The sequence below is a fragment of the Psammomys obesus genome, unplaced genomic scaffold (genome assembly GCF_907164565.1).
Source record: "Psammomys obesus unplaced genomic scaffold, mPsaObe1.curated_primary_1811, whole genome shotgun sequence".
In the NCBI taxonomy this organism is placed as follows: domain Eukaryota; kingdom Metazoa; phylum Chordata; class Mammalia; order Rodentia; family Muridae; genus Psammomys; species Psammomys obesus.
In genome coordinates, this window is record NW_026596109.1 from 7,835,497 (window position 1) to 7,853,337 (window position 17,841).

General features: G+C 40.8%; 1 protein-coding gene across 1 annotated transcript in view; it reads left to right on the plus strand.

Annotated features, from left to right (window-relative positions):
* Positions 1-17,841, plus strand: part of Fyb2 (FYN binding protein 2) — a 103,586-nt gene that overhangs the window by 54,162 nt on the left and 31,583 nt on the right. Inside the window, exon 5 of the mRNA XM_055628906.1 lies at positions 14,062-14,162. Coding sequence (XP_055484881.1) covers positions 14,062-14,162 — 101 coding nt within the window. The remainder of the gene's footprint in view (positions 1-14,061; positions 14,163-17,841) is intronic.

Below are 17,841 nucleotides of genomic sequence, written 5' to 3' on the forward strand. Positions count from 1 at the left end.
TTCAAGAGGCTTACAGAACAACAAATACACTAGACCAGAAAAAAATTCCTCCTGCCACATAATAATCAAAACACTAAATCTACAGAACAAAGGAAAAATATTAAAAGTGGCAAGGGAAAAAGACCAAGTAACATATAAAAGCAGACCTATAGAATCACACCAGACTTCTCAACAGGGACTATTGAGGCCAGAAGGGCCTGGGAAGATAGCATGCAGACAATAAAGATCACAGATGCCAACCCAAATTACTATACCCAGCAAAACTTTCAATCAACATAGATGGAGAAAAGAAAATATTTCATGACATAACTAAATTTAAACAATGTATATGCAGCAACCCAGTCCTACAGAAGACACTAGAAGGAAAACACCAACCCAATGACATCAACTACACCCAAGAAAACACGGGATAAATATACCTTCACAACAAAAAAAGCAAAAGAAAACAAACACACAAGCACACAATCACCACCAATTTAACAATAAAAGGATCTAACAGTCATTGGTTACTAATATCTATTAACATCAACTCTCTGGACTCAACTCTCTGCTAAAAAGACAGACTAACAGAATGGTTGCAGAAACAGGATCTAACATTCTGCTGCATTCAGGAAACATACTTCTGCAACAAAGATAGATTCTACCTCACAGTAAAGGGCTAGAAAAAGGTTTGCCAAGCAAACGTACCCAAGAAGCAAGCTAGAGTAGCCATCCTAATATCTAATAAAATTAATCAAAAGAGATGGGGAGGGACACTTCATTCTCACCCAAGAAAAAATCCAGCAGGAGGACATCATATTCCTGACCATCTATGCCTGAAACACAAGGGCTCCTGCATTTGTCAAAGAAGCATTATTAAAGCTTAAATCATGCCCCAATCCCAACATCTTAATAGTGGGAGACTTCAACACCCCATTCTCACCAAGGGGCAGATCATTGAGACAGAAGCTAAATAAAGAAATAATGCCACTTACAGAGGTCTTAAATTAAATGGACCTAATAGATGTATACAGAACTTTTCACCCAAACACAAAAGAGTATACCTTCTTCTCAGCACCTCATGGAACCTTTTCCAAAATTGACCATATAGTAAGGCACAAAGCAAGCCTCAAAAGGTACAAGAAGACTGAAATAATCCCTTGTATCATATCAGACCACCATGGTCTAAAACGACCTCAACAGTAACAGAAATAGCAAAAAGCCTACACATACATGGAAACTGAACAAATCCTTACTCAATGACAGCTGGGTCAAAGAAGAAATAAAGACATATTACAGACTTCCTAGATTTCCTTGAAAATGAAGGCACAACTTACCCAAGCTTATGGGACACAATGAAAGCAGTGCTAAGAGGAGAGTTCATAGCACTAAAATGCCTTCATAAAATATTTTGAGACATCTCCTATAAGCAACTTAATGACATACCTAAAATCAACAGAAAAAAAAAAGAAGCAGACACACCCAAGAGGAGTAGACAGCTGGAAATAATCAAACTCAGCTGAAATCAATAAATTAGAAACAACAGTTCAAAGAATCAAGGAAACCAAGAGCTGGTTCTTTGAGAAAGTCAACAAGATAGACAAACCCTTAGCCAAACTAACTAAAAGGCAAAGAGACAGTATCCAAATCAACAAAATCAAAAACGAAAAGGGGGACATAATGACAGACACTGAGGAAATCCAAAAAATCATTAGGTCCTACTTCAAAACCCTATACACAACAAAATTTAAAAATATAAATGAAATGGACAATTTTCTTGATAGATTCCATTTACCAAAGCTAAATCAAGATCAGGTAAATAAATTAAATAGTCCTATATCCCCTAAGGAAAAAGAAGCTGTCATCAAAAGTCTCCAATCCAAAAACAGTTTAGGGCCAGATGGTTTCAGGGCAGAATTCTATCAGATCTTCAAAGAAGAGCTAACACCAATACTTTTCAAACTATTCCACAAAATAGAAATAGAAGGAACATTACCAAACTCATTCTATTAATCCACAGTCACTTTGATACCTAAACTGCACAAAAACCCAACAAAGAAAGAATTTCAAACCAATGTCTTTTATGAACATTGACATAAAAAAAAACTCAATAAAATACTCACAAACCAAATACAAGAGCACATCAGAGATACCATCCACCATGACCAAGTAGGCTTCATCCCAGGCATGCAAGAGTGGTTCAATATATGGAAATCCATCAATGTAATCCACCATATAAACAAACTGAAGGAGAAAAACCACATGATCATCTTTTTAGATGCTGATAAAGCATTTGACAAAATCCAACACTGTTCACGTTTAAAGTTTTGGAGAGATTAGGAATACAAGGCACATACCTAAACACAGTAAAGACAATATACAGCAACATCAAACTAAATGGAGAAAATGGATCCCACCAAAATTAGGGACAAGGCAAGGCTGCCCACTCACTCCATATATCTTCAACATAGTACTTGAAGCCTTGCTAGAGCATAAGACAACTAAAGGAAATCAATGGGATACAAATGGGAAAGGAAGAAATCAAAGTTTCAGAGAACCCCTTCAGCTGATAAAGAAATAATGCCTTAGGAAACATACATATGTTTATATAACATATATATATATAATATACGTATATTATATATATATAATATACGTATATTATATATATATATGTTTTAAAATATTATTTTATATATATATATATATATATATATATATATATATAATCCACATGAATACAGTTTGTGTCAAAAGTAAGAGCCAAGTGTGTGTCTTGTACCTGTGGTCTCAGCTGCTCTGCACCCTAAAGCAGAGGGATTGTGTGAGTCTAGGAATTTGACAGCAGCCAGGAACCACCTTGTCCTAAACAGAATGGAAATAAAAGTGTATGACTTAACTGAATGAGAATTGCAGAGGTCCTCAACACTTGTATCTGCAGCAGACATAACCTCTCCTTATGATTTCAGGTAATTGTTCAGTCAGTCCCCTGGGGTCCTCTTTGCTTTACATCTTAATAACATCTTTTTCTCCCCTCTCTACTTTTTCCCTCCTTCCAGCTCCTCTCAAGTCCCACCCACCATTCCCTCACAAATTCTTTTTCTTTAATTGTCATTGGATTATATATGTGTATATAAGTGTGTGTAAATATGTAAATACAGACACCGAGTCTGCTTATTGTTGCTTATATGTTTAAGACTTCAAGGCTGACTATTCATATGATCATTTATTTATATGTGCCAACTGGGGGTTCATCCCTGGGAGTGGCCAGCCCCCCCACCTTAACAGTCAGACTACTATTCTTTGTTAGAGGTTTGATCTGTGATGTTTCCCCCCTTCCATTTTAGCATGTCTATTGGCATTATCCTCACTGGGTCTTGTTTAGGGAGCCATATTGTTCAGGTTTCAGGGGTATAACTTCACTGTAATTTCTGGGAGATCCGATCTCACAGAGGATGCCATGGTCCCATGGCTCTTAAAATCTTTGCCCTCCATCTTCCATCGTGTTCCCTGAGCCTTAGGTGTAGGAGCTAGGTTGTTGATGTAGCCTTTGGGGCTAAACACCCCATCAGCTGTTCTCTATCTTTTGACAAGTTGTCGTTTTTCTGTAATGATCTACATTGCAGGGAGAAGCTTCTCTGATGAAGGGTGAGAGCTATACTTAAGCCCAGAGATTTAGATCTAGGAAAGACAGATGAGAGAGAACACGGCATAAGACTAGGCCCCAGGGAATTCGATATTTTTTTTCTGACCTCCACCAGGCATATGTGTGTTGCACATACACGCAGAAAGGCAAACGCTTACACACCTAAATTAAAATCAACCCGAGTATTTTTTAAAGCCCGTAAAAGGATAATAAGCCTTCAGTCAAGTGACCTGCCCAAGGTCACATCCAAGCAGAGCTGGTAACACCCCCATCTCTTCTGAAGCCTTTGCCCTTCTCTAACCATTTACCTTTTTGTTTGATGGATTGTCACGTTTAACCATTATCTCCATTATCTCCTGTATAGAAGGGAAATGTTCTCCCCTTGATAATGTAATTCTGTAAGTCTAGCATAATTTATGTCAAGGTTTTATTTACTTGTTCATTGTGTGTGTATATGTGTGTGTATGGAGAGTGTCTGTAGTGGTCTGAGGACTACTGATGGGACTCATTTCCTCCTTTCACTGAGTCCTGGAGGCTAAACAAGTCATCACACTTGCACAGAAAGTTTTTTGACCCACTGAGCCATGTCACTGGTCAGTTTTTAAATCTAACCACTATCAAACTTGAGAGAGGATTTCTTAGGGTGAAGAGCTGTGGGAAGGGTGGCCTTGCATGAAGTATTGCTCTTAGGAGCAATTTGGCAAGTTCAGGACCTCATGTGAAGTCAGACGCTCTTATATTGCTTCACTGTCCTGACTGTAGGCTGTCATAGGCTGCTCACTAGCTTAGCTGCTCCCGTTCTTTCTATCTTTAAAGCTCATGTCCTATCGCAACCAAGCATGGATGGGATGCCCCCCCCCCGCCCCAGCAAATATATAAGAACACATGTGGGTCTTATTATTAAAGTTTTGACCATTTCAATTAGTGCAAACTCTTCATTAGATTTTCTGAAACTTCTTTTCAGGGGCATTTTTGCCCTGCCAAGTTACATGTGTGGCTCAGGAAAAAGAAAGGAAATCCCCCACCCACCCCGGTAATACAGCTATTTTCACACAAAATCCTCATGGTAAAGAAGGGAAGGTTCTAAGAATCTGAATGGTTCCACAGACTGTGCAGCAAGAGTTGAATCTGAGTGTGATATCTAACATACCATGAACCCTCAAGAAATATTAATCATTGTTGTGATTAATAATTTCACTGCTTGAGCACATGGTTCATTGAATAAACTATGGGAACCCATTTTATGGAGAATACAGCCAAGTACGGGGCCTGACAGACTTCTCTAAAAGACAAAGGGATTGTACCAGGCATCCCAGATTAGTGGCCCAGGAGTAGATGGGCCACTAGAACCAACAGGAAGAGGTCCCTTGTCCATGCTTCAACCAGAGACTTTATTTGCTCAAAGCTTAATTTTGAAGATAAGAGTCCACGGGTCCAAACAGAATTCAGACAACTCCAGTTTCTTGAGCCATCTTTAACATTCACATTGCAGGTAAGAAGCTATTTTTGCTTCTTAGAGAAGAGATAATCATGATGAAGGCATCATTAAGAAATATTACAGCTTTATGATACTGGATTTAAATTATAAGAGCTTCTCCGTAGGAAAATATGAAATTTAATGTATCTGTAACAAAAGATCTTATATAATGAAAGCCAGCGCAGAACATCCTTTAAAATATAGTAGTGTTACCAATGTAACATTACTCACATGTTTTGTGGCATCATTATACAGAGCGAAAATATTTCATTCGATATCACCACTATATCTGTGAAGTAGATTCCATTATTGGTATTTTATGGAGTGGGAAATGGAAGCTAAAGCTGTTGATCCAGTGCTTTCAGACTGGCATTTGAAGAGAGCTAGGGCTCAGTTTCCCTCTGTCTGTAGGCATAGCCCTGGCCTAGCTGTTGTGCTGCCTCTCCATGGTTCTAGCATTCTGGATGCATTTTTCATAATGTGGAGATAAATAAATTGAATCATGTAGTTCTTGTTTATCCAAGCTCTCTATATTGATACACACTGTATACCACTGAAATGGATCTTAGCTCTAGCGCCAATGTCCTGGGAAAACAAAACATCCTTAGACATCTAGGAATGGACTTTAAGTACCACTCACAATATCTCTTTCCTAACTCTGGACCTAAAGAATACTCTTTGTAAATTGATCTGAAAGATGCTGCTGCTGCTTCTCCCCCTCTTCTTCTTCTTCTTCCTGAGTTTCCTCCTCTTCTTCCTCCTCATCTTAAAAAAACACTTGGTTAAAATCCTTTATAACAATCTAAAATCAGATACTTATTCATTTCTGACAAAGTTTGTACAAGAAATTGATTAGATATCCTCTTTCAATTCCTCTGAAAACTGTTTCTTATTAATAAAGTTAATTTCCCATGGATTTGATGAGATCATTAAGCCATTAGAGCATGAGATACACAGCACAGTCTTTAATTTAGCAAAGTTTCTCTCAATTATCTCCTGCAGGAAGGATGAGCAAAAATATGAAAGATAAGGTTATTAAAGTATTAGAATTCACTCATGTTTTCTTTTTCAGTGAGAAATATTATAAAAATATTATAGGGAATATGCAAATAAAGACCAGGAAGATGCCTCAGAGGTTAAGAGCACTTGCTGCTCTTTCAGAGTGAGTACTCAATTCTGTCCTGAGCACACTTGTCAGTTAGCTAACAACTGCCTGTAACTCCAGCTCCAGGGGGATCTGATACTATCTTCCAGCCTCCACAGGCAGCCATATGCAGATACACAAACACAGAGAAAGAGAGAAAGAGAGAGAGAGATGCACTAAATTCAAATAAAAATTAATTAATTAAATCTCTAAAAACATAATAGAAAGCAATAAAACGGTCAAGTTTTTGAATGAGAAAAAGGAAATGCATATATTACATCTAACAAACAAAGGGAGGTCAATGTCCACCTTTTCATTCCTGTGACCTGAGTGAATATACACATAGCTGGGAAAAATAAGCAAGAATACTAAAATGTGCAGGCTGCATTTGTGCAGAGATAGAAGGCGTGTGTGTGGTTATTTCCCCTCTAGTCTCTCCACAATTGTTGGCATGGCTCCTCCTTTGTTTTAATTCCCAGTTGCACTTCTCGCCTCTAGCACAAACACCTGTTTAGGGAGTGTGTTCCGATCGCCCTTTCCTATACTGGAACTATAAATTGACACATTTTCGAACACAGAACTTTACGCTGTCTAAACAGCAGGGCACTCTGCCTTCTACAGCAGCTTGCTTAGAAAGCCGCTTTCCGAGTAAACTCAGGCAAGCCGAGTCTGCGAATTTTGATTGCTGTGTTGTTGTCTTTCAAATGAACATCGGACATTTGCTCATGTGTTCAGTTAACTGGGGAGCAGTTAATCTGTCTTAAAATTTTACATATATGGTGAATCCAAGTGAGTTCATCAAAGCCATTTATTTGCCCAAGAATAGAATTGCAGAGCAGTAGCAATTAAGCAATTTCAGCTTTATAAGATTTTGACATATTATCTCCCATATTGGTTGTGTCAAGTCTTTCCCAAACAATATAAAGATTCACCATTTCTCAGCTTTCCCACCAAATGTGGTGTTATTCTCAAACTGGGATTCATGCTGATCTGATGGTGTGAACTAAATTGTTCTCCTTTTCATTTTTTTCTGTGTACTATAAGCTTAAGGGTTTAATTTTGTGTGCTCTTCAAATCGACTTTTTGGTGGTGAAAATAATGAATCTGTCCAATTTTCCATGGGCTATTCTTCTTTCTATTGCTGAAATTCCTGATAGAATTTATACAGAATTTATATGGAATTTATATTTATTGCTGCACTTTTTCATAAATATGGCATTTGTTGGAGATCAATCCAGTTAAGAAGGTTTAACTCCCATGAAATGATTATGGCATTTATTAAAATCTGATGTTTTTTCCATTAAAACTGTGATTAATTAGAGTGCTACCTTCTCTAAAGTTGAGACATCTTGTGACCGTGGAATAATTCTTTTGTTCTCCAGGTTACTTACAGATTAATTTATTTTCCTAGGAATTCACAGTCAGGGCTGGGTTGAATCTTTCTAAGTAAGATTTGCACTCTCTTGATTTTTCTTTTATTGTTTGATCATGTTGTTTTTCATGTGAAAATACTGATCTCTTAATGTTAGTAATTTTACCTTGTTTCTGTGTTCTGAAACTTTCTCTTAACCTCGTCAGGAGGGGCTGGGAGGTGGAGTGGCTAAGGCATTTGCTGCACAGTGTGGGGAACAAAGTTTGCTCTTTCCTGTTCATGTTGGTGTCGAGCCTGCGCTGGCCAAGTGTTGTCTGCTAGAGCTGACTGCTTTGGTAGTTTCCCTTCTTTGTGTACAGGGACCTCTGCTGACCACACTCGGCTTCACAGCAGATGGCCTGGGCAGGTTCCCCGTCCTTCTTGTTTTGGTTTGTTTGTTTGTTTGTTTTTCTTTCAAGACAGAGTTTCTCTGTGTAGCCCCGACTGCCCTGTTCCGTAGACCAGGCTGGCCTCAAACTCACAGAGCTCACCTGCTTCTGCCACCCGAATGCCGGAATCAAAGGTGTGAGCCTCTGCCACCTTACTCCCACCCTCCTGAATCTCCCCGGATTGAGTCCTTTGAGGTGGCTAATATTCTAGATGAAAGTGTGTCGCAAGTATACTGGGGGTGTGGGAGACAAACACAATAATGAGGGCTCTACAAGTTAATTTCTCAGAACTGTGTGTGTGTGTGTGTGTGTGTGTGTGTGTGTGTGTGTAAAACTTTACCAGGTTAAATGCACACTCCCTCACTTGTGGTTGTTCCCTGTTTTCAGGCATCCGGGATAGCTCAGTTTTATTTATTATTTTTTTTTATTTATTTTTTATGTACACGTGTTTTATGTACCACATACATGTCTGGTGCCCACAGAGGCCAGAAGAGAGCATCAGATCCCCTAGAACTGCATGTTAGTCAACATGCATCAACATGGGAGCCAGGTCCTCTGGAAGAACAGCCACTAAGCCACCCTTCCCGCCAGGTAGCTCAGCTTTGAACAAGAGATTCCCTCTCGGGATGGTGCCCAGCCACTGCCTCCTACACACACACAGGGACAACCCGACTCTTCTCTACTGCTGACCCACCTGCCCGAGGAACTGCTTCCTGGTCTACTCGGCTTCTTGGCCAGCCGCCAGGCTTTTTGTTCTGCTTTTCAGCTATTTTGCCACTGTTTTTGGGAATTTCCAACATTCTTCCTCTGGTTGAAAGAGATTATTCTTTCTTAAGCTAACTCTTATCTTTAACCAAGTCACATGGAGGCAGCTTCTAGCCTCCCATCTTAGCCCATAATAATTCTCTTTACTAATCTCAGGAATTAACATCTGTGAGCTAGGGAGATGGCTCAGCCAGCAAAGTTCTTGCCTTGTAAGCATGGAGGCCAAATCAACCCTCCAGAACCCTATAAAATAGCCAAGCATGATGAAACACACAAACTCTCAGGGCAGGCAGATCTTTCGCCAGCCAGTCAAGCCTTGTCATTGTATTCTGGGCCAAGAGACAGTCTCTGTCTCACAAAGCATCATAGATGGCACCTGAGGAATGATGCCCAAGGGTTCCACATTCAGGTACATACAAGTGCTGACCCACACACATGAACACACATGCATACATATCAAGAATTGTCTTTATGCTATCTGTAACTTCTTTCTCTTGCCCTTAAGCATATAAACTCTTATTTTTACCTAATAGTTACTAATACTCACTCGTATTCTTTAAATGCCTAATATACTTAATACGTCGAACACTGCTGTAAATTTGCTTTCCCCACTGCTCACCTCATGACTGTTTTGCCATGGCTCACATTATTCTGTGGTTTTCAGGTCTTGACAACAAGCTTGTTTTAAGTGAAGATTGTTTCCTCTGGGATCTTAGATGTTGTGGGCATGGAAAGATTTCTATCCCAGAATACGCAATGTAAACTCAGTTCTCCTTCCCAAGTGAGTAAGAGAGTTTACTCTGAGCCAAACATGAATGAGCATGGCCTGAGGGCATGGGTGCAAGTTTCCCCAAATGCATTCTTCCCTGAGGAACTGGTTACATGAAACTTTTATAGACACGGAACAAAGGAAAGCCACAAATCAATACACTTGCCAAGTACATTGAGGGGAACACCGTGGGTTGAAGCAAAGCAAGGAAGTCTCTGCTATAGGCATCCATGGCTAGATGGTGGCTTTCTCGGGTGGGGGGGGGGGGGGGGGTGGACACTAGTGGCCATGGAGAGAACTATGGGGCTAGTGAGATGACTCCACAGGTAAAGGTCCTGTCCTATAAGTCCGATGACAAAAAAAAAAAAGATTGACCCCTGAGTCCCGCATGGTAGAAGGAGAAAACCAACAACTGTCAAGCTGTCTTCTGATGGCCGCCCGTGCGCTGTGACATGTTTTCTCTCTTACACACAAACACAAATAAATATAATTTTAAAAATTAAAAAGACATAACAACAGATATCCAAGAGAGACCCTTTTGGATTCCCATCTGCTGCGTCCCGGCTCTCCACAGTCACCGCTCTAACTGCCCAGTCCATCAGAGGCGCAGCCTTCAGCACAGGCACAGCCTTCTCAGGAGACCTCTAGTTTACACAATGCGGGTCTGGATTTCCAGGCTCAGTGTTGGATCTCTGCAACACAGAGACTGAATGCATGCTCTCCCCCACCAGTTCTTGGTCCTGGGTTTTGAGCTTCTGGTTTGTTCGAGCCATGTAGTCCAGCTCTGTGGCCACCAAGCAAAAGCTTTCTTGCTCATTCCCTTGGGAGAGTGTGCAGGTTTTTTTCTAGATGCCGTCATAGGTCAGGCAGCATTTGTCACTATAGACTTTCTGTTAATAGCACACTTGTGGCTTTGCAGTCAGGTGTGACCCAGCTTGACCCTCTGACTTGGGCATTAACCTCCTGGCTGCCTGGCTGAGAACTCTGAACAGCTCTCACCTGAGTTCCCTATTTGTGGGTTTCCTCACCACATGTGTAACCTGGGATTCTACTTTATTGACTTCTGTGTGGACTCTGTCATCTCTCTGCAATACTTTGCGTGATTATATTTACTGTGAATCCCTGTACTTTGGGGTTGGGGTTGGTATGTGGCCTACGTCTGTGTAGAAGACTAGATGGGCGAGGTGCTATTTCTCTACTGAGAAAAACATACAAAGAGCTTTTAAATGTGTTTAAAGATGCGTTATTTCTTTTTACTCTTTCATTTATTTAAAATAGATTTTTTTTCTCACATAATCTGTCTTGATATGGTTTCCCCTCCCTCGACTCCTAAGTTCTTCCCTCCCTTCCCATCTGTATCCATCCCTTTTTGTATCTCATTTTAAAAAGACACTTCTAAGGGATAATAATATAATAAAAGAATATATATCAAGAGGAAACAAAGGCTAGCGTATCAGAATAGGACAAAACAAACGAGCATAAAGAAAAGTACAGAAGGCAAAAAATAAAAAAACAGAATCCCATAAAAACACTAAACTAGAAGCCACAATTTATACACAGAGGACCTGTGGGGTAAAAAGAGAAAAGAAAAAATAAATAAACAGTATGATAAAATTAAGAAACAACAGCAACAAAAACAAACAAACAAGGGAAAGCCCTGGCACAGCATTGTGAGACACAGAACCTCCAAAGATGCCACCGAGTTCATTTTCTACTGGCCGTCTCCTGCCGGGCATGCAGACTCTCCTTAAAAGTTGTTTGGTTGCCCAGTGAGATTCCCTTGGAGAAAACTAAATTTTCATTTGCAAGTGTCTATCAACTGGGGATTGCTTCTGGGAAGGTAGTTAGTGCTAGGGATTTGACTCGTAGAACCTCTTTCATTATGTCCTGTGCATTTGGGCATGTCATGTCTTCAATTCTAGGAAGTCTTTAATTTTTTTTTTTTTTTAGGTTTTTGACACAGAGTTTCTCTGTGCAGCTTTGGCTGTCCTAGACTTGCTTTGTAGACCAGGCTGGCCTTGAACTCACAGCAATCCACCTGCCTCTGCCTCCTTGAGTGCTGGATTACAGGCATGCATCACCATGTCCAGCTTGACCTTTTTTTTTTTTTTTTTCAGTAGTGTGTTATACAGTTTCCATGTGTGTGTGTAAGCTTTCTGTTATTTTTGTTGCTCATATCCAGCTTTTATCTATGATGGTCAGGTAGGGTACAGGGTGTAATTTCAATTTTCTTGTATCTGTTGAGGCTTGCTCTGTGTCTGAGTATGTGGTCAGCTTTGGAGGAAAACCCAGAAGGTGCTGAGAACAAGGTTATACTTTTTGTTTTGTTTGGGTGAAATGTTCTGTAACTATCTGTCAGATCTATCTGGTTTCTAGTGTCAGTTTGCTCCAGCATTTCCCTGTGTAGTTTTGTCTAGATGTCCTGTCTATTGACAAGAGTAGGGGGTTGAAGTCTTCCACTATTGGAGTAGGAGAGTCAGGTTGGGATTCAAGCAGTAATAGTGTTTCTTTAAAAACTGTGTACCCTTGTGTACCCTTGCATAGATGTTAAGAATTCCATTGTCCTTTTCATGGATTTTTCTGTCACTGAGTGTCTGCTCTTCCCTAGCTCTTCGGGTTAGTTTTGATTTGAAGTCTGTTCTGTCAGATGTTAAAATGGCTAAGCCAGGTTGCTGCTTAGGTTCATTTGCTTGAAATACTTTTTTTTCATCCTTTTACCTTGAAGTGATGTATATCCTTGATGTTAGATGTGTTTCCCGGCTGCAGCTGGAGGGTGGATCCAATTTTCACATTCATGCTGTTAGACTGTATGTTCTTATTGAGGAATTGAGACCATTAATGTTGAGAGATATCAATGAGCAATGTTTTTTTTTTTAATTGCTGTTATTTGGTGGTGGTTGTGTGTGTGTATATGTCTTTTGATTTGCTGGCCTGCGGTAGTTTATTTCTTATGGGTTTTTGTTTGTTTGTTTTTGTTTGTTTGTTTTGGGGTTTTTTTTGTTTGGTTTTTTTTTTTTTTGTTTTGTTTTTGTTTTTTTGCTTTGTTAACCTCTTTTGGTTTGAGTTTTCCCCCTAGTACCTTCCTTAGGGCTGTATTTGTTGATAGTTAACTACTTAAATTTGTTTTTATTGTGGAATCTCTTATTTTATCCATCTATGGTGATTGAAACTTTCGTTGGATATAGTTATCTGGGCTAGCATCTGTCTCTGCCCTTCTGGCTTTTAGAGTCTCTGTTGAGAACTTGGGTGTTATTCTAATAGGTCTGCCCTTATATGTTATTTGGTCTTTTTCCCTTGAAGCTTATGATATTTTTCTATTTGTTCTGTACTTTTAGTGTTTGGATTATTTTGTGCCAAGGGTGCTTTCTTTTCTGGTCCTGTCTAGTCAGTGTTCTGGATGCTTCTTATACCTTGTTATGCATCTCCTTCTTTAGTTTAGGGAAATAGTCTATGATTTTTTGTTGAAAACATTTTCTACACTGTTAACCTGGCTTTCTTCTCCTTCCTCTATTCCTGTTACTCTTAAATTTGTTCTTTTCATAGTTTCTCAGATTTCCTGAATGTTTCATGCCAGGATTTCTTTTAATTTAACATTTTCTTTGACCAAAGTATCCAATTTTTTTGTTTGTTTGTTTCTTCAGTGTCTGAGAGTCTCTCTTCTTATATCTTGTTGGTGAGGCTTGCCTCTAAGGCTCCTTTTCAAGTTCCTAAACTTTTCATCTCCAGATTTCTTTCAGTTTCCTTATTGATTCTACTTTCACTTCCAGTCGTCAAACTGGTTCATTTGCTTCCTTCCACTGTGTGTGTTTTTATCGATTTCTTTAAGGGATTTGTTTGTTTCCTCGTTAAGGACCCCTATCATATTCATAAAGGCTGTTTTAATGTCTTTGTCTTGTGCTTCAGCTATTTTGCAATATTCAGAACCTACTGTGGCAGAGTTGCTGGGCTCTAGCGGAGACATATTGTCCTGTTATTTATTCTTCTAATGCTGGCTTCTTCTAGGCGTCTAGGTTTGGGAAGACTAGAATTCTAGAGGCTGATATATGGTGTTGTGTTTGTTGGGTGGGTGTTTTGGTCCTTGGTTTGTGTTGCCCTCTCTGGTTCTTATAAGGGAGTGGTAGCTGTGACTCCTGGTAGGAAGTTCTTCTGGTATCCTGCTAGGTATGGGCACTGAGGCTTCCGATAGACTGTGTTTCTAGGTATTGGGAGCTGACACTTGGAATGGGAATGGGCTAGGAGGTGTCTGAGGAGGTTCACAGGAAGGAAGAAAATGAGGTGTTCCATCAGGTTCTACTTAGTCCCCTGGGAACTGGGACAGAGGCCCTAGCAGATGGTCTGCTACAGAACTAAGTGTAAGACTTGGGGGTTGGATTTGGAGGAGTGGGGGAGAGGTGAAGATCTGCAGTTGGCCTACCAGCTTCCCTGGCTGACGTGAAGAAATGTGTTATTTCAAGTAACCCCTTTCCCATCGTTTTTCTCAGTGTGGAGTTAGAAGAACCACATAATTATGACACAACGATTTCATATCTGAGACACCCTGGCAATTCCATTAACCTGAGTGCTGCAGAAGAAAGCACTGAAGGTAAGTGTGCTAAGCCAATGAATGCTATAACCCTGTCTGGAGTAAGAATGTATCAAGATGGCATTTTCCCTATAGCTAACTAGCTATGTTAAGATTTTTCATATCCATTCCTCTCTGCCATCCCATTTTCTTTCTATCTCTCCTGTATCTAGTCTCTTAAGGATATATATCAGTCCAGATGGGCATCAGCGCTGATCTGGACTCTTTCTACTTGACTCCTACTGAGTACCTCCTCCTTCCCGCCATTTCTTTTCAGCGCCACGCATCTTAACTGCTTTGCCCTTTGTAGGTGTGTAGGAGGGCTTCATATTTGTGTAGTCTTCAGTGTGCTGACTCAGCCATCTTTCCAGGCCTCCAGATTCTTTATTGTGATGCTTTACATGATACTGCCTTCAAAATCCACATGGTCAACGGACTCTGTTAGCTGGTACTCAGGGCATTGTGATTCAGTTTTCCTCACTTACGGAAATCTCACCACTCTTATGATTTCCTCTTGAAATTGCTTAGTGGGTAATGAAAGAGATGGCACACCGTGAGAATTAGGCTCTGTGCCCACTCTAATTAGGAAAAGGGGGTTCACATAGTACCTCAGAGAGTCCAGAGCTAAGTCTTCCAGCTGCTCACAATGCTCAGATTGTTTTGTGCAAAGGAAGCTCCGAGAGGAAAAGAACAAGATGCAGAGAACTTGTAATATTACTGCAACTTTGAATGTCTTTGTTCTACCTACAGAATCATCCAATTCTCTGCAGAAGCTATAAATGTTACTGCTGGAATAAATACTACAACTTACTGAGCCAGCGCTATTAGACTGCATTTCTCTGCTAGGTCCTCTGTGCAGAAACCTGCAGATTAAATGCTTCCACGCACCCACTGCTAGAGACAGGAGACTGAAGAGCAGGGAGGTTGGGCTGTACATAGTGACACAAGTTCTGTGTGGTGGAGCAATAGGGTAAAACAGGCTCTGCCTCTCCTTTCCCAGAAGTGAGAAGCTGAAAAGCTGCTGGAAAGCTCCGTTGGGCAGAGCCTATAATCAGAGGGCTGCCTTAAATACATACAGTTTAGAAGACAGATCCAGGCATGGATGAAAGTCCTGCAATTGATTATTGATATCTGCCTTTGGTGTAGGATTTTGTTGTTGTTGTTTGCTTTTTGTTTTTTTTGTTTTTTTTTTTTTTTATCCATTGCCCATCCTACTAGTGCGGAGTTCTAAAAGTCTAAGAAGTCAGACAATTGTCCCTGTCCCCTGATAAAGTTTGAATTGGGATAAATGAGATCACCTGTGGAAAACCAGAACTCTCCCATGTGGTAAAATACTAACCATATGAACAGAGCAGGGCTTTTCACTTTCTAGTGTTTGCACTGATTCTTGGGAAACCTTAAAATACAGATTCTGGTTCCACAGTTCTAGCATGTGACTTTAGAGCCAGCATCTCCAACAAGTTCACCATCTATCTGATGCTGCTGATCTGTCCACTGTGCTTTGACTAGAGAGGCTAAGCTGAGTTCTCGCTGCTTAACTTTCTATAAGACTAAAAGATCACAGGGCCAAAGGAAAGCTTCGGTCTGAGCCTAAATCTTTTTCTCCTCTGGACCCCTGAGACTCCCTTTCTAAGAACCTACTGTTATGGAAATGCCTCACCAAGACCCTGGTCAGGGATTCTCTATTGGTCCATCTTCCCCATGACAAGCTGAGCTGCAGGAGAGGTATATGGTTGTTTTCAGGGTTACTTATGCTAGAGGATGAAGCTGAGGGTTGACTTTGGAAAGCTGGATGTGAAATCTCCATTCATTCACTCAGGGGTACAAATTCCAACGGTGGGCCTTCCAGGGGCACCATTTGACATACCTAAAACAAGAATTACTAATGCAAGCCTCTCTTCAGGAGTGATGCCAGCAAGTAGGCAAGGCCTGATGACCAAAGAGCCAGAAAGGGTATAGAAAGTGAACCTCAGTCCAACTAAAAACAGCTGTGTGGACCTGCAGGGAGTCAGGTGGGAGGGGATGGAGGTGGCTAGGACTATGCCATTCATTTTTGTGGTAAAGGACATCTTTGTAGTAAACGAGGATAGACCAGGCACAACTTAAAAACTGGGGAATATCTGTGGCGTATCCTGCCCTGTTACAAAGATCAATGCGATTGACAAATCTCTAGGCTGGCAAAGAAAATCGGCAATCTTGGGAATGAAGCAGGGATAGCCTCACAGACCCTGTGAGCACCAAGGGATAAAGGAACATTGTAAAGTGCTGTGCACACATGAACTTGGCAACTTAGACCAAAGTGAAACTGTTCACTAAAAGTGCAGACCACCACAAATCACCCAAAATCATTTGACAGCCCTGTAACTCTTAGGAAAAACCTGAACTTAAAACTCAAAGAGTCCCCAACTAGGGGCTGAGAGGTCATAGCTCAGCGGGTAGGGAGCTTGCTGTTTAAGTATGGAGACCGGAGTTCTAATCCCCAGGACACGTGTGAAAGCCAGGAGGTTGTAGCTGCTACCTGCAATGCCAGCATTTGGGAGGCAGAGATGGGGATCTCAGAGAATCAGTGAGCTCTGGGTTCAGTGAGAGAACCTGCCTCAGAAGGTAAAACGGAGAGCAGTTAAGGATACCTACCTCTAAGCTCTGGCCTCCACGTGCACATCCCCATCACACATGGGCAGCTGCACACGTGAAAATGTACATACATACATGCACACACACCTCACAGAAACAAGTTTCCCAAACAGCATCGACACCCAGGTGATCTCACTGAAGCACGCTGCCAAACACCAAAACGAGAGCTGACACCGAAGCTTTGCAGTTCCTGGCTCATCTCGTGAAGTTAGCACAAGCCTGACCCTAAGACTACACAGGCAGAAATCCCTCGGAACAATGTCCCTCCTGAAAGTGGCCGGGAAGGCCCTTAATTATTAGCAATAGTATTCAGCAAGCATAACTGACTGCAGGTTGTTTCAAAAGCACGATGCTGGTCCAGTATCCATAAGTCACTCAGCAAAACCCACCACACTGACTGAAGCAATAAAATGCCACAGTGTATTCAGAAAGGGCGTTGGGCAAATTTTTACCGTGTACATATATAATTCTTGGAAAAGTAGGGGAAGAGGAAACGCCCTCTCTTTGATAAAGGATGTCTACAGGCGCCTGCAGAACAGGCTACTTGATGGTTAAAAGTGAGCGCTCCCTCTCCAAAATGTAAAACAAGTCAAGAATGTCCTTAACCTGATAGTCTCACTCAGTGTTAGAGCTAAGAGTTCTAACCAGTAAGAGGCAAACAGGGAAATAAAAGAGCAAAGAGAGATTACATCTCAGTCTGCAGAAATTCCTAAGGGGTCACAAGAACCGATCAGAGCAACACCTCCACCACCGCACTGGCTCCCAGACACAGCCACAGTTGTGTCTTTATGTGCTATCAATGTGCGCGTGGATGCTGCAATTGAGAAAGTGCAATACCTTTCAAGTTTTCTTCCCGAAAGATAAATATGTGGACTTAAATTTGTCACAGCATGGGTAAGACTTAAATGTTAAAGGGTATAAAATTCGGATTAAATAAAACAAATCTAATCCAAATGAACGAGGAGACATATTGTGTTTGTGGATTAGAAGACCCAATAGAGTAAAACGGAAAAAAAAATACACACACACACACACACACACACACACACACACACACACACACACA